The sequence below is a fragment of the Canis aureus genome, chromosome 37, assembly GCF_053574225.1.
Source record: "Canis aureus isolate CA01 chromosome 37, VMU_Caureus_v.1.0, whole genome shotgun sequence".
In the NCBI taxonomy this organism is placed as follows: Eukaryota; Metazoa; Chordata; class Mammalia; order Carnivora; family Canidae; genus Canis; species Canis aureus.
Genome location: NC_135647.1, coordinates 9932651 through 9960252, shown reverse-complemented (window position 1 = coordinate 9960252; position 27602 = coordinate 9932651). Strand labels below are relative to the sequence as shown.

The 27602-nt window shown below is 40.6% G+C and overlaps 1 protein-coding gene across 5 annotated transcripts in view; it reads right to left on the bottom strand.

Moving 5' to 3' along the window:
• Positions 1-27602, bottom strand: part of KIF13A (kinesin family member 13A) — a 211394-nt gene that overhangs the window by 76564 nt on the left and 107228 nt on the right. For all 5 annotated transcript variants that reach the window (XM_077886252.1, XM_077886253.1, XM_077886255.1 and 2 more), the window contains exons 4-9: positions 26865-26925; positions 9974-10066; positions 8935-9115; positions 6296-6383; positions 4063-4197; positions 3164-3276 (exon numbers count right to left, since the gene is read on the bottom strand). In XM_077886252.1, the coding sequence (XP_077742378.1) occupies positions 3164-3276; positions 4063-4197; positions 6296-6383; positions 8935-9115; positions 9974-10066; positions 26865-26925 (671 nt within the window). The remainder of the gene's footprint in view (positions 1-3163; positions 3277-4062; positions 4198-6295; positions 6384-8934; positions 9116-9973; positions 10067-26864; positions 26926-27602) is intronic.

The following is a 27602-nucleotide window of genomic DNA, read 5'->3' as shown; positions in this document are numbered from 1 at the left end:
GAAGGTCTCTAAGGCAGCTATTCAGACCTCAGGGTACTATGTAATGGCGAGAGGATGTCCCATTTGTGCCAATGACCACGGTGAGAACCTAGATGACACTTGCTGGACACCTGGGTCCGGAGTGGGCTCATGGGGCATATATGCACATACCCAAGGAGATCAGAGAGGTGTGTAGGGTAAAAGACAATAGCCCTGGACTGAATTACAGTGGAAAAGGATCAGAGGCAGCTCTACTCCTTCTGAGCCAGTTTTTTTGGGAAAAGCATAAGACCAACTAACAAACATCCACAGACTGGCAAAGGTGTCATAAAAAAAATAGTTCCATGCTTAACTGTCAGCTTATGCAGCATTCCTCAGTTTTGTCTGGTCAAAAAAAAAAAAAAAATCCTTCTTCATTTGTTCAAATGAAGCGACCTCCTATTGTCCTAAACCATGTGCTCAAGGGCAGCAATCATGCTGTAACAAATAACCACAAACCCTGCGGCTTAAAACAACACAGAGCTATTATCTTATAGTTTTGGAAGTCCAGAAGTCCAGATATGTCTCACTGGGCTAAAAAACTGTCAGCAGGGCTGTGCTCCTTCTGGAGGCTGGAGGGGACAGGCTCTTGCCTTGCCTGCTCCAGCTCTGACAGGCTGCCTGCATTCCTTGGCTCATGGTCCCGGTCCCCTCCTTCACCTTCAAACAAGAAATGGAAGGTAAAGATTTTCTCGGGCCCTCCACCCTCTGTCACTTTTAAGGAGCTTTATTTTTTATATCTGATTTACCTGGATAATCTCCTCTCAAAATTTTAAATTAATCACATCTGCCTTGTCCTCTGCCTTGCAAGGTCACATGTGCACAAGTTTTGGGGATGAGGATCAGGATGTATTTGGCAGCGGAGGCAGGGAGGCAGTAGTGTCTACAAGAATATCTAAATTTCCTTTGCATCCCCAGCATCTAATGCAGTGCCAGACACATAGCAGAGACTTAATATATGTCTGCTTGGCTTTTATTCCTATTACTTAAATGTCTCCAACCATTAGTTTTCTCATCTATAAACAGAGATAAAAATACCCATTGGGAGCCTCACATGAATTCATGCCTATGAAAGTGCTCGCTGATAACTATAAAGAATCCTACAAATGAAGACCAGATCTCACCGACTAGTAGATGGGAATGCACACATCCATTTGTGAAAGAGCTCGTATATAAATAAGGAAAGAGAGCAGGACGCTAAGAGAATTTGATTCAATCCAATAAGCCATTATGGAAGAGAGTCAGTCACTGGGGATTCTAAATCATGTTATGTAGCTTTGGGGTAGTCCAGTTTGGGACACTACATAATTCAGTGCCCAAATTTAAGAGGGCACTATTAATGTTTACTCTGGGACAAACATATCGACTAGGACTCTTACAGGCAAACAAAATACATGGTCACCCCAGGTACAACAACACAGGGCTCTGGAGCTGGACTGCCTGCAACCACATCCAGCTCCACACTTACTGCCTCGAGACCTGGGCCAACTTATCTAACCACTCCCTGCCTTGGTTTCTGCATTTGTAAAGCAGGGATAACAGACCCCCTTCCCATTGCTGATGTGAGGCTCAGATGAGTTATTATTACATATGGAGCATTGAGAACAGCACCCAAAACACAGTGAGAGATCAGCAGAAGTTAGTGATCATTACACATCAAAGCCAGCCATACTCTCAATTCTTACAAATTCCCAGCACAGAACTTCCGGTGTTTCCCTACAAGTCCAGCCAGAAGGCAAAGGGCTGGCATGGCTTAGCACCAGTCAACAAATTTCTCGGAGAGGTGGCAATCTTTACCTGCTTCCTCCTACCCCCACTTCTGCTTTCCCATCCCCGCCCTTGAGCTCCCTATGGCCTGCGGAGTTGCAGTGCCTGCCTGGGCTCCTATAGTGCTTGGTCATGAAATACAGCAAAACCCTTTGTTGTGAGAGCAGGAGACAGAATGACTGGAAGATTAACTCCCTAAAGCAGCAGTCTCTGCAGTGAGTGCCACTGTGTCCAGCTGATAGAGGCGGTGATGTTTTACTTCTAATTTTAAACTTCAGGACACTAAAATTATAATGTACTAGCATCATTTTAAAATGCAAGCTGCACAAACATGTTCCTGTGTAGATTACCTCTTGTCACCCTCTGTCCTAAACGAAACCCCAAGCTATTATGTCTCAACAGAAACATGTTACAAGTACAAACGAAACTATTTTCTGCTGAACTTGGAATAATGATAATGATTATGCTATTTGTACAGATTATAAAAATATTAGCTACAGCAATTAATATTGATTCAGTGCACAGTACGTGCCAGGCATTGTTCAAAGCACATTCTGGGCATTTAAGCTCGGACAATTCTGTGAAGCAGTGACTATTATGATCCCCATTTACGGAGGATAAAAAGCACAGAGAGGTGAAGGGAAGGACAAAACTCTGGCAGTCTGACTTGAGTGCACACTCTTACAAACAAACTCTGCTCCTACACACAAACTCTGCTCCCTCTTGGGCTGGAAAGCAAATACTTCCTCTCACACAGCAGGAACCATCCTGGGATTACTACATTACTGAAAAGAACAAGCCCTTCACTTGCACGTGCACTGGCTACACCCTCTGTGCTGAAGGCCTGCATCTCCTTTTTCTACCTGGCAACCTCCTATGCATCCCGCACCACCCTGCTCTCTTTCATCCCATAGGATGTCCCTGGGCACACTGCAGGTTCCCAAAGCAAAAAAGATTTCGATATAGCAGTTATTAAGCAACTGTTAAATCTTGTTAGGCACTGGTGTTTAAACAGTATTCACTGTATAAAAGGACTCAAAACAGGTTTTCTTTTCAGAGTCAGCTCCTCGGGTTAATTTAAGATATGATTTGATTGACAAGATTGTGATGTGCATTTACCTAAGACTACAGTAGATATGATGATACACTGTGCACTGTTTACACAGGGCTGCAGCGCGTAGCTTCACTCAAATAAACTGCATGCATTTCAGTAGAGGCAGGGCCCTTGGTCTTCAACTCAGGTTACGAAAGCTCCATGGACTCGGAAGCACCCGCCACCAGGACCATCTGATCCTTTCTAGCATCACAACCCCCCCTCCCCCACCCCCCCAGCACACAAGAAGCTGGGTATGAAGCTGAGCCCCACCAGGCACCTTACTTGTTAATGTTGCTGCCTTCCTTGAGTCGCTCTCCTGCGGCTCCTGTTTTGGACACTCTTTCGCTACCTGCCAGGTCCACCAGGCTGACCTTACTGACCTTCTCTCCTGAGTTCTGGGTGCAGGAAACAAGAGAGAAACAGCACACATGAGTGCAAATGTACACGTCTCCAAAGATGTCCACGCAGTAACTGAGCACAGCCTGGGCAGGCGAGGAACTAGTGGACTTGCCATTTCATGGTCAAATTTATTTTTTTTTAATTTTTACTTTCTTAAAGTTTTATTTATTTAAGTCAGCTCTACACCAGTGTGGGGCTCAAACTCACAACCCCGAGATTAAGAGCCACATGCTCCTCTAACTGAGCAAGCCAGGCACCCACCCCATCAGTCAGATTTGAACTGGCGTGTGAATGTAGCGTTTGTTTTGTAGCTGGGGGGCAGGCACACTCAGCTTTCCAGGATATAGTCAGAAAGCAGGAGATTTTCTGTGCTTTGAGGAAACGCCAATACTTGAGGATTCCTGTTTATTCAGGTCAAGTCCCTGTTCTTTTGAAAAAGTGTTCTTTAGGCTAAATGTTGTGGTTTCCTCTTTAATAGCCCTTAATGGCTATGAGGTAGACTCAGTTTTTAGGAGAATTTCAGAGTGAAAGGTTACATGTTAAAAGCTGTATAGTGACATCACCATGCTCTCTAGGGAGTTTACACAAGAAATCCAATTTTTTTTTTGAAGTTATGTAAAAAGGAGGACCTAATAAACAGAGAGATTTAAGTAAAGTAGCTTATTTAATAAGTTGCAAAGCCAGCATAAAATTCTCAGCAACCAAATCCAGCCATGAACCCTTCACTTCTGCAGGATTTTTGCATTCTTTCACTGCCACCAGAGGCTCTCCGAGTCCCTCACCCCTGATTGCAGGTCATAAAGTGTCTGCGTGATTATGATGTTGAACACAGCATGGGAGCGGCTGCTTTCCTCATTCATGTTGGTTGCAGCTACTGTCCGAGACTTATTTCCCTCAGACATCAATGACTCAATATCCTAGAGGCAAAGCAGAAGGAACACATTATAAGCCCAAACACAGGAATGCAGTCCTGCCCACCAGGTGTACGTGGTAATTACAATCCCTGGGACGCACCTGGCACCGCTCCTCTGTAAGAACCTGCTCCCTGACTGCCTTCCCTGGAGCGCAGGGTGAGCCTCCACATCTCTCACCGATTGCTAGAATAGGAAATGCTTCCCCCCAACCACCATTCTGGCCATCCCGCAACTGTCCCCTTTCTCTGCTTAGCAGCTTTTTTTCCCTTTGAAAGTTCCTAGGAGAGAAAAGAGCTAATATTTCTGGAGCACTCCAGATACTCAGTTAATGGTAGTAACCTTATGTTATTCTAAGTCTCCTGTGCTTAATGACTGCAGAGCTATCTACTGCTTGTTTTTTATCTTTAAAGATTTTATTTATTTATTCATGAGACAGAGAGAGAGGGAGAGGCAGAGACACAGGCAGAAGGAGAAGCAGGCTCCATGTAGGGAGCCCGATGTGGGACTCGATCCCAGGACTCCAGGATCACACCCTGGGCCAAAGGCAGGCGCCAAACCGCTGAGTCACCCAGGCATCCTCTACTGCTTGTATGTTATATGCCCCCTCCTCCAACACTGTGGCTCTCCAAGGACAGGGAATGCTCCTTACTCATCTTTGCACACCTGCCTTTGAACACCTGCCACCACGGGCTTTTTCTTACACAATGTTAGATGCATGAACTTTATCAAAGAAGTATTCTCCTGATGTGACCCACAGAACACTGACATTCATGGGGCTCAAGTAATTTCTCCCATATCCAGTAAAAGGAAGAGCGGGGATATGAATCACAAGCTCCTTGGCTCTTCCTTTTTTTTTTTTTTTTAAAGATTTTATTTATTTATGATAGTCACACAGAGAGAGAGAGAGAGAGAGAGAGAGGCAGAGACATAGGCAGAGGGAGAAGCAGGCTCCATGCAGGGAGCCCGACGTGGGATTCGATCCTAGGTCTCCAGGATCGCGCCCCCGGGCCAAAGGCAGGTGCTAAACCGCTGCGCCACCCAGGGATCCCTCCTTGGCTCTTCCTAATAAGTGACAGGGTGAGATGAACACTGACCCCAACACGCAGAGCTCTGAACCACGCACCTGAGCAAAGGTGCTGACTTTTAGCGGCTTTACACCAGAGAGGTTTCCATCCATTTCAGAATCTAGGTGCTTTTAAAATGATGGCTACACTCTATTTCTCTTTTGAGCAATACTAAAAATGTCCTCCTCTAAATGGCTGGAGGGAGTTAGCTCAGATTAATTTTCATCACTCTGAGTCTGAGGGAATGATGGGACGGCCACAAGCCCTGGACAGCAGAACGAGGCACAGGATGCCTTTGCTCCCTCTTCTGTCAGCATTCCTCAGCAACACAGAGCAGCTGGTTTTAGTGGGTTTCCAAAGCAGTAACCATAGAAGTCAGGGTAAAACATCAAGTCGAGGGACACCTGGGTGGCTCAGTATTTGAGCCTTTGGCCCAGGGCATCCAGGGATCGAGTCCCATGTCGGGCTCCCTGCGAGGAGCCTGCCTCTCCCTCTGCCTGTGTCTCTGCCTCTCTCTGTGTGTCTCTCATGGATAAATAAATAAAATCTTTACAAAAAAACAAACATCAAGTTGAGGTGTAGGAAGACTTAAAAGGGAGTAGGAAAAGGAGAGCCAGTCAGTCAATGGTGAGAGAAACAATTCAGAAAAATAGAACGAGGAAGAGTAAAGAGTAATAGGAATGAGCACAGGGGACCCTGTCAGAGGGACGGGAATGAATGAATTACCCAACACTGCTTGTATGTGTCCAGGTTTCTTTAGAAGGACATCACTGACAACTCTGGAGGAGAGTTTCAACAAGGCGGTATGAAAGAAAGTATTCAGCAGTCACACTGCTGAGCCTCTCGGCCACACCGTGATGCCTTCATAACCACGCAGGCAGAAGCCCTTTTTTCCCCAGTGGGAGTTGTTGCTACTGGGTTTCTGAGACCATGCAAGGTACCAATATGCTACAAAGCATTCACAAATGCATTTGACATCACTTAAACGTTTTGATTTACTGCCAGCTTTTTAGTGACTTTTTCAAAATGACACTTACCTCAAAACTAGTGACAGCCAGCTGGGATAAACCATCTACATATGGTCCCAAAACTTTATGCTCTCGAACTTTAAGAGACTGCCTATTCCTTTGGGAGGAAGGAAAAAGGAATGAATGAATCAGACCCAACTGGGAAGCTTTCCCTTTTTTTTAACTACTCAGAAACGAAGACTGCAATTTTTTAAATGATCAAAAAATATTCTAAAAGCTACTTTATTTGGATTAGGAAAACAGCATTCCTTATGAGGAATGTCTTTTATACTCTGGTTTCTATTTAAAGTAACTTACTATTTTAAAAATTCTATCTCTACTCCCAAACTAAACAGCTAGCACACAGAATATGAGGTTAGGCTAACATGCCTGCTTTAGTAGATGAACTTCAGTTTTACAAAGGAGGAAAAAGAAACAGAAGAAAGCAAGCAAGAAAACAAAGCAAAGAACATGCCAGAATGGAATTTAACCTTAAGATTCGTTCATACATAAGCACATTCGCAGTTTTAGTAAGTCATGTCTTAACGTTCTGATCAAGTAATGAACAGTATTAAAGTGTTTTCATTTGTTTTTTAAAGGCTCCATTGATTTATGGTGCTTTTATGCTGACAATTTTATACAGCAAGTGATAGAGCAGTACAGCAGTTGTTTGCAGTTACTGACATTTATCCTATATTTAGAATTGGCTCTGCTGGTGAAGACTTTAAGACTTTTTTGAATTTTTAAATGGCAAACCTGGTTTGGGACCCATTTAAAGCTCATCATAGATACTTAGGATTAAAAGCAGATCTTTTTTTTTTTTTTTTTTAAAGCAGATCTATATATAACATGAGCATATTGCATTTGTCACCTTTTTCATTGCCTCGGATATCAATCACCTTTCAAATCAAGTGTCAATGTTTGGCATCACTCAAGTGTGGAAAAAGGGGGCTAAGACTTACTGAGTACTTCCCAAAGTTGTGGCATTGTTCCCTAAGAACTTTTTAGTTATCCCATTTATTCTTATAGCAATCTATAAAATAGGTTTTACTACCTTTACAGATGAAGAATTCAATGTAACAATGAGTAATTCTGTGTACTCTCAATAGGGGCAGATCAAATGCACATCTTCAAAAAAGCTAGCAGGATGCACATGGATCTGAAACTTCACTCTGCTCAGCTTGCACAACCAGAGATTCTTTAATGCTATTCTGGAGCACCCCATAAAGGCAAAGATTCAGTATCTTTTTGCCCACAAGTCCACCCTAGATGTATTCCCTAGAAACTCCTACAATTGCACAGCAAGAGAAGTGTGCAAGAATACTCAGAGCAGTGCTGTAGCAGTAAAAAGTGGAAACCACACAAGTGACAAGAGATGAGACAGACTATCATCATACAATAAAACACTAAAGAGCAGTAAAAACAAATGCATTATTACTTCATCTATCAGAATGAATGTCTCATCAAGAGAAAAAGAGCAAGTCAACAAAGGACATATATACTATGATGTCACTTACACAAAGTTTAAAATTGTGCAAAATTATGTGTGAACTCTAAGGAGGATAAAGATAATGAGAAATATAAAATTCATAATTGTGGCTACCTTGGGGAGGGGTAGAGAATGGAATGGAATTCAAGAGAATCATATCAAGGCTTTAAAAATATTAGTCATGTTCCATTTATTAAGCCAAATGGTAAGTAGAACAGTCAATTTTATTATTTTTTTTATCTTACATGTATTATAAATGTTCTTTCATATGCAAATAGTTAATAACTTTAAAGTCAATATAAACATTTCCCATGATTTCTTCATTCCTTGTCACATACAGTTCTGGTGTTATGATGATATCCTGGATTACACAGCTGCTAAAAGTTTTTATAAATAATTCAGGATATGGAATTGTATTTAGAGAATGACCTCAACACACACACACACCCCCGACAGACTTGAAACACAGGATCAAAATGGACCAAAGTATTAACAATGGTTATTTTTGAGTGTGGGACTATAGGTCATTTTTATTTCTTCTTATACTCTGCCTATTTTCTAAATTTTCCAAGAGTATGTATTATTTTTAAACCAGCAAAAAAATTTTAATTAAAGAAAAAATGTAAATGGCCTTCTCTCTCTGTGAATCAAACTTATGTGGTTTTTATCACCTAGTTTTTAAAAAATACCCACATTTGGGATTCCCCCTTGGTCCACTGAATCATGGGCTCTATGGGTGGGGCTCAGGCCAACATATCCTTAAAAAGCCCCCCAACCATGATTCCAGTGCATGGCCCAGGAAGAGAATGGCTTTCTAGGCTGGGTTGTTTCAATCCTTGAAGCAGTTCCTTCCAATTTAGACTTGCTCCTTTCCAACACAAATTGGAGGACCACTATGTCATTGTTAACTTAGTTTTTATGAACAAGCCATGGTAGCAAAAATAATACCGATAGTAAAAACATCTTTTTAAATGGCATGCATAAGCAACTTTATACACGAGTATAGGATAAACTACATGTACTGGGTCTACCAGCAGGCTCTGAGAAGCAGACGATTTCTCAGTGAATGCACTTAAGTCGGAGCAGTGACCAAATAAATCTACTCCCTTGCAGCTTTAATGTAAGGATCATTTACAATTATTACTCCCGTGACAAGGCTTAATTTCAACCACTAACTTACCCTTTGGGATCTAAAAGATCTCGAACTTTCTCATTATAAATTTCCATATAGGATACTTCGACTTTGAAGGTCTGTGACTCATTCTGCTCTAGAGAGATCCTTTTAAATAAAGCACAGCAGAGCCTTGGAATAAGGCCCAGTTGCTCAGCACTGCCCATCATGGAGAAGGATTTTCCCGAACCTGAAGAAAAGCAAGCAGAAAGGAAGGACAACAGAGGGAGTGAAACATAATGCTTCCACATTATACATTTTCTACATTCATCCACCAGGGTCACAGAGCACAAGTGGCAAACTCAGCCCTCACGCCCATGCCCGTGGACAACCAAGCTACTCTTCTTTCTATAATGTTCACCAATTCCAGCTGGACAGAGAGATGCCTACAAATACAACCACTATAGATGTGCAAACCTGAAGTGTGTATAGCAAATATCAACTATACATTATCAAGTCATATCAAGTCACACTGACTGTACTTTACCCCCAAAATATATTATGTTTGTGAAAATGCTTTGATATGCATTCTCTTGTCTGAATCTCAGAGCTGTCTTGTGATGGGACAACAGGCAGTATTGCTATGACTTATTCTAACTTTCTTGCTGAGACAGTGTTAAGGGCTAACCCCATAGTGAGCTTCTGTTCTGCATGTTCCATGCACCTGTCCCACAGTCTTGGTTTAATAATCTATCAACACTCTTGTATCCCAGGGAAGGTCCTTCATTCCACAGGATGATACAAAGAGTTGTTCTATAGCTTTTCACTATAACCTTGACACTGAGAAACTGGTAATTATTTTCTAGTTCAAATGCAGGTTAAAACTATAATTTAGGAAATGACAATAATTTGAAACTAGCTTTGGCTCAATTACTCAATTATCAAAAATTGTTGAACCTTCAAAAAGAGGGTTACTTTTGATCATCTAACTCAGTTAAACCCACAAAGTCAGAAGCATGTTTCCGTCACTTTGCTAGTGTTTTCTATTTCTAGACCTTAAGACATGCGTATTTAATATCATTGACTATAACTAAAAGCAGCCACTTACCTGTCTGTCCATATGCAAAAATACAAGCATTATACCCTTGAAAGGCTTTTTCAAGAATTCCTTCCCCAAGGCACTTGAAAACCACTTCTTGACCTAAAAAACAAAACAAAAAATAAAAAACTTACAAAAGCAAAGAATGATTTTTCTTGACATACTTGGATTAATAACCGAGTCTCAATTATTAACAACGCTCTCTCAATCCAAAAAGATGTTAAAAAGTGTACTGCTTGCTTACTACATGCAGGGCTATGTACTAAGAGCTCAGTTCCTAGATCAGTTCATGATTCCACCCGTTCCTTCTCTCCCAGACATTTCTCTAGGCATTAAAGTTTCCTTTCCATGGTCAGTGGCCCATACAGAAGCATGGTTTAAATTCTGTTTAGCTTCGGGATCCCTGGGTGGCGCAGCGGTTTGGCGCCTGCCTTTGGCCCAGGGCGCGATCCTGGAGACCCGGGATCGAATCCCACGTCGGGCTCCCGGTGCATGGAGCCTGCTTCTCCCTCTGCCTGTGTCTCTGCCTCTCTCTCTCTCTCTCTCTCTCTCTGACTATCATAAATAAATTTAAAAAAAAATTAATAAAAAAATAAATAAATAAATAAATTCTGTTTAGCTTCTTCTCATGAGCTGTTATTAAAATATCATTAAACCTACATAGTCTTATCTCCTCATCTGGATTCTGATGAACCTTGTCAGATGCATCTTGGGATGGGTAAGCACCTAGCACAGTGCTAAATGCATGCCAAGTGCTGAGAAACTGTTCATTGCAGGTGGAGGTGATGTGTAGAGCACAGGCACCTCTCACCTGTGTTCCCATGGTAAGTTTGGGGACAAGTTCTCTTCTGTGAGCCTGTCTACAGCTTACTGCAGCTCTTGGGAGTTTTCAGTCATGTACTATAGAGCCAGTAGCATCCGACTGAAGAGTAAAGGTGTGAAAAACTTTTTCTTTTTTTTTTTTTAGTCTCCACACCCAACACAGGGTCCAAACTCACAACCCTGAGATCAAGATCCAGCTGAGATCAAGAGTCAGACACCCAACCGAGCCACCCAGCCGCCCCAGGCGTGAAAATCTTTTTAAACAGTTAAGGTAGCACTATCCTCTGAAATTCGTGACTTTCTAACATTCACTCTCCCATCATTAAGAGAATTAAAATGATATTCTTCTTCCTCTGTGCTCTCATAGTCCCAAACATTCATGATTACAGTATTTGCCAAAACCACTGTATTCCCTCTCCCCTCCATTGGACCGAGAACCTCTTGATTGATGTCAGAGACTATAATTTATCTTTGTAATCCTAGGACCTAGCACAAAATATTTAATAAATGTTTGTTGAAAAAATGAGTCCACTGAACCTTTTTATCTTACACAAATCCTTTTAGATTCAGAAATACTGAAACATAACACAAGCTTTCAGGTGTACTTCCTCCTTTATGCAAAGTTGGATCTGATTTTAGCAGTCTCTTGTTACACTTGGACATCTGGCTACACAATGGGATTCTTAAAAATGTGTAAATGCAAATCAAATGTCTTCAACCATTAGAAGCTGGCAAAAAATAAAATTTTGGCAACAATATAGCTGGACTGAGGAAATATGGGTATTTTTATAATCTGCTGCTGGGCTGCACACTCTAAGAAAACCTGACAGAACCTATAAGAGAGAATATGTCTATACTCTGACCCACTATGAGGCACCTACCCTAGAGACACTTTCACAAGGGACTCCTGTAACAGAATGCTCATGGCAGCATTATTTTGATTCTCTAAGTTGGATTCAAGTTAAATGCCCATTCGTAAGGGAGTAGAGAAGAAAAATGTGATTACTTTGCATTTTTTCCATTTACTATTTATTTATTTATTTATTTATTTATTTATTTATTTATTTATTTATTTATTTATTTATGATAGTTACACAGAGAGAGAGAGAGAGGCAGAGACACAGGCAGAGGGAGAAGCAGGCTCCATGCACCGGGAGCCTGACGTGGGATTCGATCCCGGGTCTCCAGGATCGTGCCCTGGGCCAAAGGCAGGCGCTAAACCGCTGCGCCACCCAGGGATCCCTACTTTTTATTTTTAAAAATATTTTATTTAAGGCAGCCCGTGTGGCTCAGCGGTTTAGCGCCGCCTTCAGCCCAGGGCCTGATCCTGGAGACCCAGGTTTGAGTCCCACGTCGGGCTCCCTGCGTGGAGCCTGCTTCTCCCCATCTGCCTGTGTCTCTGCCGCTCTTTCTCTCTCTCTGTATCTCTCATTAATAAATAAAACCCTTTAAAAAAATAAAAAAATAAAATAAAAATATTTTATTTAAATTCAATTTGCCAATATTAAACACCCAGTGCTAAAAAAAACAAAAAACAAACAAACCAAGAAAACACCCAGTGCTCATCTCAAGTGCCCTCCTTAGTGCCTGTCACCAGTTACCCCACCTCCCTATCCTCCACCCTTCCTGCAACCCTTTGTTTGTTCCCAGAGTTAGGAGTCTCTCATAGTTTGTCTTCCTTTCTAATTTTTCCCCACTCAGTTTCCCTCTTTTCCCTTATACCATGTGACTACTTTGTATGTTAGAATATCACCTACCATGTAAAAACTAACCCCAAATAGAACACACTTGCGTGTGTAAACAATGCTAAAATTCAAAAACATTGCTTAAAAAAAAACAAACATTGCTGAGTCTGACAAAAGTCACATTCAAATACATATACATATATACATTTAATGTAAAATACTTATGCCGAGACAGACCAAGTGATAAGCACTAAAATTAAAAAATAAATTAGAAGAAAAATATCAGATTTATATAACCTTATTTCTCTAATTCTGACTTCATATAGCAGCATAGAGCCTGCTACCTAAAAGGTATTCAAAACGTGTTAGTGTAATATGTGATTTTTTAAAAGGGTATAATCACTCCCAAATATACAGGTTTGTTGTGAGGACTAGTTAAAGATGTGTGTGTGCACAAACATAAATGCATTCTGAAAAATAGTAAGATAATGTCAAAATTATAATCCACTACATCAATATTTTTTCTCATATGTTTCCTCAAAGGATCTTCCTTATTCCGTGTACTTCCCCATGCCAAAAAGCAGGCCTTAAATCTGGAGCAGAGCCCTGCAGTGTAGAATATAGGGAGTTAAACACAGCCTGTGCTTAGGCTTGTGAGAATCGACCATGGTCCTCAGCCAGACCCAAGTGCCACGCGCAGGCTCTGGTCAACCAGCCTCTTAGGAAGGGGGTGAGGGTGGAGACAAGATGCTTTAAGACTTGGTCAGGTCAAACATCCTGCCCGTAATTCATGATTTCAACTCATATTTAGTAACTTGGAAAAAAAAAAGAGAGAGAGAAAAAAAAAAAAAAAAAAAACAAGCACTTGAGTTGATTGAAGGACTCAACTGCAGGGAGCACTGTGGTCAGCTGACCATGGCCATGCAAGGGCCTGTGGCCACTTAGTTAGGAACCTTTCTCTTTCTGTGTTAGGTAGTGAGATGCAATACTTCTAGCTTCTGCTCCTGAAGCTAAGTAGGATGGAAGTATGAAGAATTATTTTTTCTATGTTCTTTTTTTTAAAGATTTATTTGAAAAAGAGAGAGAGAAAGTGAGTAGAGGGAAAGGCAGAGGGAGAGACTCTCCAAGCAGACTCCCTGCTAAGAGTGGAGCCCAATGCAAGGCTCGATCTCACTACCCTGAGTATCAAAACCAAGAGTGAGATGCTCAACCAACTGAGCCACCCAGGCACTACTCCATATTCTTTTAGAAGCAAATCACAATGTTTTCTTTTCCTTGGTACAAATGGATTTTTAAACTAAAGATCACTGGTCAAAAACACCAAGAATGAATGCTACAAAGCTAAATGAAATAGGTTTATGAAAAAAAAATAGGTTTATGACAATGTCAAGTGAAAAAAAAAAAAAAACCGCAAATAATCCAGGATTTGTATACTAACATTGCACAAAAAATAAACCAAATGATTAAAGAATTCTCCAGGATATAAAAATACATGAATAAACTGGTTTTACCTATGTCTAAATTGCTACAAATACTAAAGAGGATATGAAATTAACCTTTGACATTTGTATACTTTTATTATTTATGCGACTAAAAAGAAGGGAATTAATTTTTATCAACTGCCCAATTAGCAAATGCACTCTACATATTTTGTATCATTGAACCCTGCAGTCCCCAGGGCCAGTAGGTATGGATTGAGATCTGTAAGGAGGCTGGGCTCTAGAAGGGAGTCATTTGCTCAAGATCATACCAATAGTGAGTGGCAGGTCCCGGGTCTGTTTGTACTGACTCTTGAACGTTAAAGCAGATGCTCATCCACCATTGGTGACTCATATTACACGACACCAGGAATCAGTTACTCCTACCTCTGGTCTCCATGGTTTTGTTTAGTTTTTGTTTTTGTTTTAATAAACTCTAGAACTTACAGTACCCTATTTTTTTCTATTTATCCTCTACCACTGGATTGTGAGTTTCTTTTTTTTTTTTTTTTAAGATTTTACTTATTTGTTCATTTGAAAGAGTTCACACATGCAGGGGAAGGGGCAGAGGGAGAGGAAAAGAGAGAGACTCTCCAGCAGGTTCCACACTTAGCATGGAGCCCAATGCGGGGCTGGATCTCACAACCCTGAGATCATGACCTAAACCGAAATCAAGAGTTGGATGCCCAGGCATCCTGTGAGCTCCTTTGAAAATGGGTTCTTTTTCATCTTAGCAGAGTCCCTGGCACACAGTAGGCACTTTGATTTCCTGAGTTATTCCTATGTTGACAAAGCTGTCCTCAGATGAAAGAATATTTAATTGGGGGGGGCATTCCTCATTAGTGAGTGCTGAGGCATCAAAATACTGTTTGTTGAACTTAAAAAGAAACATCTGGGGTACCTGGTTGGCTCAGTCGGTGAAGCATGCAACTCTTGATCTTGGGGTTTTGAGTTCAAGTCCCACGTTGGGTATAGAAAAAAACTTAAAAATAAAAATCTTTTAAAAAAAAAGATTCAATTGCTTTAGAGTTTATACTTGATCAAGTATGACTCTTTTTGAAATTTTAATGAGCCTCTAAAGACTACAGTATCCTTGGTTAAAAAAGGCACCAGGGATAGATGTGAATAGAGGTGTTAACATAATATGTATCTACTAACTGAATAATTTTGATAAAAATTACAGATTATGCTTTCCCTGGCACCCATAGTAACCTCCTGGACATTCAAACAAAATATATGAGACAGAAAAAAACAAACTAGTCTCTCTGATTTCCATTATATATAATTATATATAGGCATATGCTCTTCAAAAAGTCAAGTTTTCTTAGATACTTACAGTTATGCTTGACAGAACACATTTCAGATTTATTATATTTAATGAAGTTTTAGTTATAAGTAGGAAAGGAACACATTCTGGGAAATACAAAATAGAATAAGAAAAAGTAGAGAACAATTTTACTGTATTTGTGGAAAGAATTCATCTCCTTTCCATCCTTAACTAAACTATCTTGAAGCACAATTTATAAAAGGATGAACAAAAAGAACTACCGTTAAGTTCATGTATCTTTACAATTCTATGCAAGATTGGATTCTAGAGAGACTTCAATACATTTTATCACTATGGCTTCATGTCTCACGGGAAATTTATTCTCTTTTAAGACAAGAAATAATGAACACTTTGCCACCCCTACAAAGTTATGTCAACATTAATATTTTTTCATAGCTGCTTAGCTTTCCATTGTGTGCTTAAGTGATGCAATCGGTTCCCTATTATGGATATTTAGATTATTTCCTTTTTCTTTACAATATTTATCCTTACATATTTATCTCCGAGCACTTTTCTATTTTCTTTACCAAGAAAAACTCCAAAAATCCAAATTACTATGTCCTCTAGCAATGTACCCTCAACAACACAGCTATTATCATTCTTTTTGTCTAAACTCAAATTTTCCTTTCCTTTGTTGATTGTCCACTTTGTACTTATTCTTTAGTGAACTGATTATTTGGGTCCTATGTTTCTTTTTACAAATAAATTGGTTTAGTCATTGATTTCTTTACTTAAAAATGCTCATCATATATACATATATAATAGTATTATACATATTTGTATTATATACATATATATTTTAAAAGATTTATTTATTTATATAAGTAATCTCTAGACACAATATGGGGCTCAAACTCATAATCCCGAGATCAAGAGTCATGTGCTCTCTGGACTGAGGCAGCCAGGCACCCCCAAAATGTTCATCATATATTAAGGATATTAACCTTTGATCTATTATACTTTGTAAATACTGCTTCCTACTCTGTCATTTACTTTTTAGTCTCATGTTGGTTTTGTCATACAAAAGCTTTTGGTTGTCCATATTCAAATCTTTAATCTTTTCCTTTGTGATTTTTTCCCTCAGTCTATGTTATGCTTCCAAAATCTTTTTGTATTGTTATTACCACAAATTATATAGGGATTCATCTGTCTTTTCTTCTAGTTCTGTTGTTTTTGGTTTTGTTTTTTTACAGTTTTATTTTCAAACCTGAACTCTGCTCCTTACCAGCTGTGACCTTGGTCAAGTTCTGGGTTTCTTCATCAGTAAATACGAATAATAACTACTACCTTACTGGGTTGCTGGTATGATTTTTTTAACAAGGCAAGACAGGTAAAGAGCTTACCACAGTGCCTGGCCACAATCTAGAATATATTTTAGTTAATATCCATTATCAGTATCTTCCCTTAAATATTTAATCAACTATAATTAATTTTGCCATAAAGAAGGAGGTAAACAGAATTATTTTTTCTTAAAGTAGTTCCTTTATCTTTGCAACTTATCTGTCAGGTAATCCAATTTCAAAGATAAAAGAAAAGACAGCTATTCTTAGAAAAAAAAATTTTAAGGGCAGCCCAGGTGGCTCAGTGGTTTAGGGCCGCCTTCAGCCCAGGGCATGATCCTGGAGACCTGGGATCGAGTCCCACATCGGGCTCCCTGTGTGGAGCCTGCTTCTCCCTCTGCCTGTGTCTCTGCCTCTCTCTCTCCGTGTCTCTCTTGAATAAATAAATAAAATCTTTAAAAAAAAATTTTTTTTAAAGGAATCACCTACTGCTGTTTCTCTAGATCCCCTAGTTCTCACTTTTAAAATTCTACTGACCAAATATAATGGTGGAGTATTCTAATACAGGAAAGAGAGAAAGAGAGAGAGCCAGTATATGGTGGTGGGGTGTTATGTTTTGTATGTATTGGGGTATGTGTGTGTTGGGTATATATGGGGTTATATGTGTGTTGGGTATATGTGTATATGTGTGTGTACTGGGGGTGTATGTGTGGTGCATGTGTATTGGGTTGTGTGGGGGCATGTATAGGGATATATATGTATATGCATGTATGCTGTGGCATATGGATGTGTGTGTTAGGAGTACATGTGTGTCTGTGCATGTGTGTGTGTATGTGTGTTACATTGGGACATACGAGGAGAGGAAAAAAGAAAGGTATTATTTGGGACAGGATAGGTCAACTTATACTGTCCAGTGGAGGAAAAATATTTACTTTTCTAACATTATCTCAGTAGGGTATAGGGGATAAAAACATAATATATCCTATCAATAAAACTATGGATAGAAACATACCCTATAGATTCCCCTTTATTTTTCTAATCTAGTAACTTTTGAGCTGTATGACTCCTGGGCTGTGGTTATATTTGATCAATGCTTCGGTCTGGTAACTTTCAAGGGCATGACTGGTCTGGTAGGAAACAACTGTCAACCAAAGCCATGCACTGTGGACTCTATACAGCCTCCTGTCTTCCTCAACATAATCAGTTCTCCATCAAACACAAATGAAGGCTATAGTTAATTGTGATAGAGAGAGAATATTAAATATCAAAGAACAGTCTGTTAAGGAGAGTCTGGTTGATCCAAAAGACTGAAGGTTTCCTACTTTGTTCTTTCCATCCTTTAAACACAGACGTCCCCTTTTTCAGCACAGGAAAAAAAAAAAAAAAAAAACGACTTGCCAACTGCTTTTTGAAGCTCACTACACAAAAAACAGGAGTGTTGATGCTGGATGGTGGGAATCCGGGAATCCATAAAAGACACAATATTTTGACCTACAGGTCTCCTGACCATACCTCACCCTCAAATAGAACAAAGCTCTGTCTAGGGGAATGCACACCAGCCCATATGGGAAAGTTCAGAAGTCCTGTGGGAAGCAGGAGGATCTACGAGTATTTGTGACTATCCCAGACAAACTGAGCAAAGCCACAGTACTGTTAAACCCAAGAGGCTTGTGGCTTTTCAGCAGGACCAATGCCAGAAAGGAGGTGGCCCTTTTACAGATGTCAGCTCCACGTGCCTGGTGCAGGGTATCCTCAGGGCAAACCTCCCTCAGTTGTTAACAGCCATGATCAAGAAGATGTCAATTTCCTCTGTGGGGTTTATGCTTAAAACCTCCTATAATGATATGGACAAGTCTTAAAACACAGGCATGCTCATAGCAATCTGTAACACAGTATCACAACAGCAGAGAAGACTCCTATTTGGAACTTCTGCAACCAAGGTTATACACCTGACCCACTCAACCCTAAGTCACATATATAATACAGATCTGAGTCTCCACAATTATGCATAATTTGTCCCTACTGGGGATCACAGTTGTGATCAAAGCTGTCACATGTGTGCATTGGGAACCGAGTAACCAAGGTAATCCCCTCTCTATAGAAGGGTCCTGATAGCAAAGCACAGAAGACCAACTAGAGTTGAAGAGAAAAATGCACACACCATTCATATGCCTAACACCTGACTACCAAAGAGGCACAGGGTCAGTTACAGTGAGCTACGTTCTTAGAAATGAGAGAACCAAATGGGAGGGCATAACCCTTGTCATATTTACAATCTGCATTAAACAAGGCAGTCACATATAGATCATGGCCGAATAAAACAATAAGTATGGCAATTAGGAGGCTAGACAAGACATATGCATGGAATATTTCTCATTTTTCTAAGGCAGGAACATGGAAAAGCATTCAAGATTTCAACACGACAGATATTTTCTATCAGTGTAGACGGAATCTCCTGATTCTTTCTTTCCTGTCTTTTCTCTTTGGAGTTTGGAGTGAAAAAAAAAAAAAAAAAGAGCTCATATTTGTGATGTGGAACTCCTAGGCCTGCTTGTTTGTAAGGATGTTTTTCCACCTCAAAGCAGGGCTGACAGCCACAGCGATTTTGATGAGTCTGGGCTTGGCAGGTGGCCCAGGTCCAAATCAGAGCACCTGGACAAGTGCAAGACCAGACAGGTCTTCTCCACATATCCATGCAGTGGGGAGAAATGCCTAACCTGGACCAGGCTTCAGCAAATCCCTCTCCCAAATAGGGCAACTGAGAAACTACCCCATGTAGTAAAGTTAAACCTGGTTTAAGCTCAATGACCAAAAACTACAGAGTTCAGATTTTTAAAAATGAAGGCCTTAAGGACTGACCCGGTGACAGTAGATTTAAGTTTTAATCAACTACAGAAGTTTGCCATTAATGAGCTTGGTAAAAGGATCCTGAGAAACTGGGCCATGAGGGTAAAGGGAGAGCATGGGGCTATTTTCCATAGAGGCGTCCAAGGGTGATCAGCATTGCGGTGCCTGGGAGTCTTGCTTGCAGCATGGCACGGGGTGACTCACCCAGATGGACGTTTCCACCCCAGCAATAGCACTGGGACAAGTCATGAGCTGGTAGTGAAACTTGGCTCCTTTTTTTGCTGGCAAGTGAGGTGGCTGACTCACCAAGGCGAGGGTCAGATATTGGTGCCCAGGATGGAGGAAACAAAGGAGCCACCTTACCTGTGAAAACTGTCTGATAGAGGATGTATTTTGAGCTATTCTGTAGGGAGTTTTCACATAAAGCATCTACTGAGAAAGTGCTCTTCATTTCTGTCTGGTATGTTCTCTGAGGTACTGGAACACACCAAACCCAACATCCCCTCTGGACTGTGGGGAGCACAGTATTTACAGCACACGACGAGAGACTAAAACAAAGCCCAAACCAAACACAGACCTTCGGGACTCTGGAGAACATCTAACATAATGCTATTAGAACAGTTTCTGGCCAGGTTCCAAGCCAGAGCACTGTAACGTAATTGCCGAACACAGCCACATTTTGGGATGGCAGAGAAGATGGGACAGCCTGGGATTGCAGGAGAATTCATGCCATCTTCATGCGTAAGTGTCACTGCTTAAAACCCACATTTACAGCTGCTTTTCAGCTTTCTCCTTGGTAGCAGTTTCCTTATCTGTAAAATGGGGACAGTAGTCGTTTCTATGTGATCAGGTGATTGACAATTAAATAACCTACTGCAGTAAAGGGAAGAGCACAGTGCTGGGGACCTACTGCTCCCAGTATATTGTCTACTGTGATTCTTATTTAGCTCTATATACCCTTAAGTTACATGATGTCTCTGGGTCCCAATAAATAAAGAACAGATGGGGATGAAGGGAAGAAAAGCCTGTATGAAGGGGGGCTGGATGGGATTAAAAAATGGGAGTAGAGGGGTGCGTGGCTGGCTCTGCTGGTAGAGGATGGCACTATTGATCTCAGGGTCATGAGTTCAAGCCCCACATTGGGCATGAAGCCTACCTATTTTTAAAAAACTATAAGTAGAGGCAAGAAAAAAGAGCAGTCTGCACACACACATACACATCCATACATATATACACACACACTAACACCCATTTACACACACCTATATTCACACACACAAGCACATGTACATATACACACTTATAGTCAAATATACACACGCTCACAACATACAGACACATATATATACATACTTATATATACATTCACACACATTTACACATTCTCTCTCTTTAAAAAAAGGTGGGGGGCAGCCCTGGTGGCTCAGCGGTTTAGCACCACCTTCAGCCCAGGGTACGATCCTAGAGACCCGGGATCAAGTCCCATGTCGGGCTCCCTGCATGGAGCCTGCTTCTCCCTCTGCATGTGTCTCTACCTCTCTCTCTCTCTGTCTCTCATGAATAAATAAAATCCTAAAAAAAAAAAAAAAAAAAAAAAAAAAAACTAACAATATTAGCTTAGCTCATTTATCTCAGAAAAGTTTTTCTCATCAGTAAAGCTGGCCTAACCAAGAAAAAAGTCAAGGTTCCTCTATGACCTCACTGGGGAAGGAAACGTCTGTGTGGACCGCAGTGATGTGAACTGAAACAGTCTCAATGTGGGCACTTGGCACACTTTACCAAACACAAATACAATCCCACCAGGAGTAAAATTGAAAGTAAACATTAAAGATTCTTGTGATACAAAAAAAAATTTTTTTTTCTGAACTGACCTCCACTCTTACCCAATTTTCGGAATTCACCGACATTCTCTTCTATCTGTAAAAAGAGGCGTGACCACTGCGCCCTAAATCACTCCAGCTGGTAGGCCATGCTCTGGACTCCCACCAGCTGAGTTATGTTCTCACAAAGGGTCAGCTGTGTTTGCTCCTACACTGGTTTATGTCAATTGTACTTCTCTGTAATTACATAATTTAATTAACAAATGTAAAAAGACAGTTGCTGATTCTAAGAAAATAAAGTTGGGTGCTTAGGGAACAACCTGAGAAGGCTTAGTCACTAGAAGAATTATCAAATTTGGTATGGGGTAAGACAATTTTCAAAAGACTATATAAAAGAAAAAGAAAAAGAAATCCTGCATCCTAAAAGAATCCTGCATTCAGACTGTTTCATAAGTGTTTTAGAATATAAATTTTGATACATAAAAATTTTGTCTTGTTACTATTCTCGCTTCAGTTAAACAGTGTGAAAGAGAAATCATTTCTACCTCTGGACACATAAAATGTCCCATCATGGGAACAGAATCAAACACGGCTGCTTTCCCCACAGCAATAGCTCACGGCTCGGATGCACACAGCAGAAAGCTACGCTAGCAGAACAAGAATCAGACATATAACCTTTCTCCTGACCTGCAGGGCATTAACAATGCCTGAAAACACATGGCTTCAGCAAGTTTGAGCAATATGCCATATGGTGAGAATTGTTATATAATTTCTAAGTCAATAGCTTAGAAGCTCTGAGCCTGGAAATGTTCATGTCCCCATTGATTCCCAGATATGCCACCGCCAGACTGTTTTTTTGGGGTTTTTTGTTTGTTTTATTTTAAATATTTTATTTTTTTTTAGTAATATCTATGCCCAACATGGGGGCTGGAACTTACAACCTGGAGATAGAGTTGTATGCTCTACTGGCTGAGCCAGTCAGGTGCCTGCGCCTCACCAGACTGGTTTTTATTTCTGGCATCAAGATTTATAGAAAAATAGGTTTGTGAAAAATATTCCCCCACTAGGATGAAAACTGACACCAAGGGGGCTGGAAATCAGTTATTTACCAATGTGGCACCTTTTAGGCAGTGATAAATCATGGCCTGATTCATTAACAAGAAGGCATTAATTACAATTGGTAGTAACTGAACCATTTACAAAAGCCTATGACACTCTCAAGTTATGTCAGTATACACTATAATAACTTTATCCCAAACGTGGATCTACGTCTACATGCATGTACATATGGGGTGAAGAGTGGGGGAAGATATGAGTTTATGTAGAAATATGCGAAGGTTTGATTATCTAATTGTGCCAGTTACTTGTTTTTTTTCTTCATCCTGGCACAAGCATTTTTGCTTTAAAGACTCAGAATTATCCACCAGACAAGCATTATTATGCCTACCTAACCCAAAGGTTATATATAATAAGAGATAATACAGTTAAAGTGTAAAACATCTCAAAGCCTGATTCAATGCAATTCAAACAGCTTAACAAACAAGTCTTTGACTTGCCTCTGAAAAGTCCACTGCAACAGCTGTGTGGCCAGCATAAAATGTCTGATTCATGTTTTATCAGCGAGCCAGAGGGGATCTGAGATCATCCTAGGCCACAGCTCCTCCTTCCACAGATGAGGAAACAGATCCCCAGAGGTGAGCAGCTGGTGGCAAAACCAAGTCTCATCAATTCCAGTACCATCCATTCTCTTTCCACAGGGCTGACGCTACTATCCTCAAAACTGCCACAATGTGACCACAATAAAGACGATAATAAATATAAAGTGAAATTGTCCTATGTGCCAAATATTGGCTTTTGTATTTTCTGTGACCAGGTCACTTAGTCCTCAAATCATCCCTATAAGGAGGGAATGATTATCATCCTCAAGAAAAGTGCAGTGAGATTCAGTGGGTCACTGTGCCTTACATCAGTAGAAGGTGGTGAGGCCAGGATTAGAAGCTGGGCAGTCAGGCATAGGACCCCACATTCTCCCTCCCAGCACTCCAACAGCCTGCTGCCATGCCATTATGCCCTCTATGGACTTGTGTATTTCTATGTCGGAGAGCCTAAGAATGAAAGGTGCCATGGTCACTTTTAACAAAAAGAGAACATTCTGACCATCCCACATGAAACTCAGCGCTCCTGCCTCTCTTTGCCGTCTCAAACCCTGTGCTTTCAATTCGTTCTCTCTTCCCTACCCCTCCTTCCCTCTGCCCCCCAAGTTTTGAGAGCTGCCTTGAGAGCTCTTCATCAGTATCAATGACGCCATTATTCATTGAGCCTGACAAATAGGTCGGTTTCAGGAAATCCACGCTTCCCCTTCTACATTTCCTCTATTTCTCATCAGAGAATGAAGGCTTCTATCTTAACGTTTCTATTCACCATTAAGAAGGAATTGCTATTTCTTTTTTAATGAAGAGAAAGGAAATCAAGTTAGTATGAAACCAATAAACTAATCTACCAGTAATGTATTTAGTAGGCAGATTGTTTATAATGAATGCAAACAAACCTGAGACAACAGCTAGCAAGAATCTTACTTTTTGCTAAGGTGGTCACTGGATTTGTACAATAATAGGGCAATCTGAAGAATTAGAGAATTCCTCTCCGCATTTTATATGTAGACATTGCTCTAGAAGCCGAGAGAGTGCTGTATTTCAGGGATGAATGGAATGCATTATTTGATGTGATCATGCAAACTAAAAGTAGTTTAAAAATCATTTTTATCGGGATCCCTGGGTGGCGCAGTGGTTTGGCGCCTGCCTTTAGCCCAGGGCGCGATCCTGGAGACCCGGGATCGAATCCCACATCAGGCTCCAAGTGCATGGAGCCTGCTTCTCCCTCTGCCTGTGTCTCTGCCTCTCTCTCTCTCTCTCTCTCTCTCTGTGTGACTATCATAAATAAATAAAAATTTAAAAAAAAATCATTTTTATCTTTTAAAAATTTCTGAGCAGACTGATTTGTAAGGCAGAGCTCCAGAAATCTTTAGTTTCACATGTAAGTTTTATTATTTGTACTTAATAAAGTGATTTCCTCCTTAAAAAAAAAAAAAAAAAGTTTATCCTGGGTGCCTGTGGTTCAGTTGGTTAAGCATCTGCCTCCTGCTCAAGTCATGATCCCGGAATCCTGGGACTGAGCCCCGTGCCAGGCTCCCTGCTCACCAGGCACTCTGTCTCCCTTTCCCCCTCCATCTGTGCTCTCTCTCTCAAATAAATAAATAAATAAAACCTTTTTAAAAAAGAAGTTTGTCCTACGTTCAGGGATATGAGCGATATATTGCAGAAGGCTCAAATGGTCTCTGTGGGCAATAAGGGAGGATATGATTCTAGAAGACACGACAAAGAATAACCACCCTTAAACATTACTTTAACCACATCACTGCAACAGCTCCTGTATTGCACCATTATCAACCAATAATCAGTCTAAACTAAACTCAGTTTAGACTTCAGAATTTCCTATTAACTAGCCTCACTGCAAGTACAAAAGGCTTCCCACTGCTTCCCCCCACAACACACCTTCCTGCTAAGGCAAGTGCTACATAGCACGCTCACTCCCACTTCTGCAGCTTCGCTTATGGAAAAGCCAAATGAGGTGTCGCTTCCAGTGCACCTTCCATTAGCGCACTAAGTTAGCAATTTAACCCTTACAACAACACTTAAGACAGGGAACATTGCCATGTTTCCAATTTTACAGAAGAGAAACGGTAGCTCAGAGAGATTACGGAAGAGAACCAAGGAAGGGGTCCCTGAGATTTAAACCCAGGGCTGACATCGAAGTCCATGTTGGTTCTCCCATATAGAAACCCTCTTGGCTGGCTTTTACTATACCTACGCTTTGTTTTCACGCCTGGTTTCAGTTTCTTCTCCCCTGTGATGCCTTCCCAGGTTATATGTTCGGCCCTTCCAGATTTTGCCCCTCCTTGAGTTTTCTCCAGCCCCTGAAATCTGTAAGACAGTTTAAATACTATCCTAAAATGTTTCCTGTTGGAGGTGATACACTCTTTTGCTTTCCACTTAATTTTGTGATTTCTCAAGGGCTTTCTGAGGCTGCACACACCGAAGGGGTTTCATGAGAACTTCAAAACTGTTTTGAGACCTACCAGCTCCCTGGGTTATATAAGATGAATGACGCATGGGGCAGGGGGCGCAGGATGGGTGGTTGGGAGTCATGGAGCAGACGGTGAGGAAAATGGACTGAGGATATATAATAAAGGACCCTACATGTTGTCCAAGGAATATAAATTTTCCTCTACAAGTGGTAAAGAGTCCTTGAAAGCATTTCAAAACTGCACAAGAAGAGCTAAATCAGGAAGATCTATCTGGCTATATCTTGAATAACATCAGCTGAACAAAGAGTGGGCTTTGGATAGCCATGGCATTTATTTCTGTTACAGTAGGAAATGTTTTACTTCTGTAGTTTATTTAAATCCAAAAGCACACACCCAACACAAAAATACACACTGTGCAAACACTCAGACTGTTCTAGACTCTGTAGAATATATTGTCTGAATTCCTAATATACCAATAAAAAAGACAAATTAATTACAACCAACATTATGAAGTACTTACTCACTTCAATGAAATACCATTTGCCAAAGGTGTAGTAGTGATGTCTAGAAAGAAAGCCTAATTTACCCACCGTGAGCCCTATTTCCAGACTATTAACTTTTTAAAAAACTTTAAATTGAATGATTTCTCAACGAGTTTGCTTTATGCGGCAAGGAAAAGGCTGTCATGAAACAAAATTCCCTACAAGCAAGTGATTTCCTCTTGCCTGCTAGTCCTGTAAAACCTGCATCATCTCCATATTCCTCACTATTCTTCTTTTTAAAAAGCAAATGAGACAGTCATTCAGCTGACGTTCTTCTAAGTCAAAACGAGGAGAAAACAATCATTAAGACTATCTAAGGAAATCAGAACAATCAAAAAGTAGGACTCAAACTTCCTCCACTTACACATATGCTTCCCTCCTGAGCTGAAGCAATTGTGACGGACTCCTTGGAAGAGCCAATTCTCACCAAATAATAAAATCAGTAGTCATCTGTGTTTGAGGGAAAGGGGTGAAATGTCTCAAGGAAGGAACACTAGTGAAATGTGGGGCCGGGAAGTCATGCTTCCCTGTGGAATGTGTAGTTCATATCACCAGTGACCATCAGAACACTCAGGCCATGAGTGGGTCCTGGAAACAAGCACCATGTGTGCTTTGCTTCTATCAACGGAGCATGCATTCCCAAAACGTTGGCAACAAGGAAAGATATTACACATTAAAACTCTTCTTCATGTGATAATCACAACAGCTACCATTTCTGGCTTGAGGCAGTGCCCGGTTATTTCTAATTGTTGGAACATCTCTGAAGATACTACCACCCTCTTTGCAGGGAAAGACCCTAACACTTAAAAATAAACAAACCCATCCATGACTTCTTAGCAAGTTAGTGGCAGAGCCAGATCCTGAAATCAAATCTTGTTGACTTCAAAGTCCACATGCTAGAATTGGAAAGAATGAGTGTGAATTTTATGGGAAAAACAGAACTCCAGAATAAAGAAAACAGACGAAGAAGAAGCCTGAGGCCCAAAAATCAAGTGAAGAGAGGGAGCCAACTCACCAGCATATTTTGTAGTATTAGATTCATCCATGGACCAGAAGCAATAATCAAAGGCAAATACCTGAAAGAACAAAATATTAAAAATAAATTAACTTCTCTGAGTAAATCAGACTGAAAAAAAAAAGATTTGTTGATATATATGAAGGTTCCTGTTACTGTCTGATTAGGAAAAAAAAACACTATAGGTTTGATGTTTTGTTACTTCTAAAGCTTCTTTCGGACTAAACTGATAGTTATCTTTTTTTTTTTTTTAAGATTTTATTTATTCATTCATGAGAAACACAGAGAGAGAGACAGGCAGAGACATAGGCAGAGGGAGAAGCAGGCTCCATGCAGGGAGCCCGATGTGGAACTCGATCCCAGGTCTCCAGGATCAGGCCCTGGGCAGAAGGCGGCACTAAACCTCTGAAGCACCCAGGCGTCCCCAACTGATAGTTATCCTACTACTGTTAGAGTCATTTGCATATGAAAAATGCTATTTATCCAGAACACAAATGAGATTTCTTAACCAAAAAAATATTCTTAATGGCACTTTAGTAAAGAAAAAAATAACAACAATGACTTCTCATCCAAGTCGACAGTTCCCCCATCTGCTGAAGCAAGCCCTTGGCTGGATTTTCACAGCTTTTCAAGTAACATGAAAGTGATAAACTTGTGTTTGAATCGGCCTTTCTAGTTTTCCATGAATCAGTTCTTCTAGCTTACCGTTTATAGCCAGAGTTCCAAACTTCCCACATT